Source organism: Macaca nemestrina, chromosome 12, assembly GCF_043159975.1.
Source record: "Macaca nemestrina isolate mMacNem1 chromosome 12, mMacNem.hap1, whole genome shotgun sequence".
In the NCBI taxonomy this organism is placed as follows: Eukaryota; Metazoa; Chordata; class Mammalia; order Primates; family Cercopithecidae; genus Macaca; species Macaca nemestrina.
In genome coordinates, this window is record NC_092136.1 from 17,430,965 (window position 1) to 17,432,913 (window position 1,949).

At 43.8% G+C, this 1,949-nt stretch overlaps 1 protein-coding gene across 1 annotated transcript; it reads right to left on the reverse strand.

Annotated features, from left to right (window-relative positions):
• Positions 1–647: 647 nt before the first annotated feature.
• On the reverse strand, positions 648–1,687 carry LOC105471705 (olfactory receptor family 4 subfamily B member 1). The gene has a single exon (XM_011724465.3). The coding sequence runs from the start codon at positions 1,637–1,639 to the stop codon at positions 656–658; it is 984 nt and encodes a 327-aa protein (XP_011722767.2). The 5' UTR covers positions 1,640–1,687; the 3' UTR covers positions 648–655.
• Positions 1,688–1,949: the final 262 nt, after the last annotated feature.

Here is a 1,949-nt window from a genome sequence, read left to right on the forward strand (position 1 = left end):
GAGACAGGGTTTCACCATTTTGGCCAATCTTGAACTCCTGACCTCGTGATCCACCCGCCTCGGCCTCCTAAAGTGCCAGGATTACAGGCATGAGCCACCACGCCCGGCTTTCCTGGATGTAATTTTCAAAGACATACTTGTCAACATTGTAGATCGGATTGGTGCCCTCCTTCCTAAATATTCCCTGATAATTCATCTGGTTGGTTTCCTTTTTTAATGAAATAGAGTTTGTTATCATGAGGGAGTTTGAACAAAGAGGGGAGAAAGAATGAAGGAAGAAAAGAAGGAAGGGAGGGAGGAAGGAGGAAGATCAAAAGGGAGAAAGAAAAGAAGTGAGGAAGGGAGGAGGTAACAGGACGAAGTGATTTAATCTAAAAAACATTTGTCCACATGTTCTCCTTTGCATTTGCACTTAGTTTGAGGCTTCATATTACCCAAGCCCATGATATTGTTGCTATCTGCCCTCTGTCCTTCAAACATTACACCAGGATACCGAGTGTCTTCGGTTGCTAAGGAGAATCACAGCAGCAGTATCATTAAGCCTTTATATTTGTTTCTGTCGTTCTTGAATATCCCACTAAAATCAAAATCCATTTCAAGAACAGAGAGTAATCAGACATACATTTTGTATCACTTTTCATCCCTAAGCTCTTTTTCACTCCTTCCTTGAGTTCTCCTTTTTGCTCCACAATCTTCTTATGGCGATTTTCACCTCTGCATTCCTGAGTGTGTAAATGATGGGGTTCAGCATGGGGGTGATGACCGTGTAGAATACAGCCACAAGTTTATCTTCAGTGAAAGTGGAAGAGGGTCTCATGTAGAGGAAGATGGCGGGTCCAAAAAACAAGATGACCACTGTGATGTGGGAAGCACAGGTGGAGAGGGCTTTGTGCCTCCCCTCCGCAGAATGGTTCCTCAAGTTGACCAGAATGACAATATAAGAGGACACCAAGATGAGAAAGGAGAAGACAGAGAATAATCCACTGTTGGCAAACACAATAACCCCCTCCATGAAGGTGTCGGTGCAGGCAAGCTTGAATAAAGGCTGCAGGTCACAGAAATAGTGGTCAATCACATTAGGACCACAGAAGGGCAATTGGATGATGACGAGAATCTGAATTACAGAGTGACAAAAGCCCCCCAGCCAGGAACCGGCCACCAGAAAGTGACACAGTTGACGACTGATAATGTTCATATAATGAAGAGGCTTGCAGATGGCCACATAGCGATCATAGGCCATCACCACAAGCAAAAGGATCTCAGCAACCCCAAAGAAGTGGAAGAAGAATATCTGAGCCAGACAACCTTCCAGAGAGATGGTTTTAATCTTGGCAAGTAAGTCTGTGATGAATTTAGGGGCAACAGTGGAGGAGTAACTGATCTCCACCAAGGACAGGTAGCTAAGGAAGAAGTACATGGGGGAATCCAGACTCTTGCTCATACTGACCGTCAGAACGATGAGGCCATTGCCCACCACTGTGGCCAGGTACACGGGGAGAAACGCCACAAAGCACACTCTCTGCACCGCTGGATCCTGGAAAAGGCCGGTGAAAATCAACGTAGTCACATTACTTGTACTGGCCATGGATTCCACTTGAAGAAGACAGATCTCAGAGAAAAGCCCTGCGACAAAGCACATGCAATCTTAACACTAATCCTTCATGTTTGTTTAGCACTTGCCTGTTAATAAAACCCTTTCATGTATATTTTCTGACTCATTTGTTTATTTATTTATATAGTCAATGTTTATTCATTTGGTGCTCAATAGCCTACCCTATGCAAGACACTGGTCAAGCAACCCCATAAAAACTCTATGATCCCCATATAACAAGTAAGAAAACTGAGGCTCAGAGAATTTGTGAATTAGCCAAGCCTCCCAGATCATAGTACTCCAACTCATACATTACTTCATGTATACCCCACTAAAAAAATTACCACTTTCAGCATGA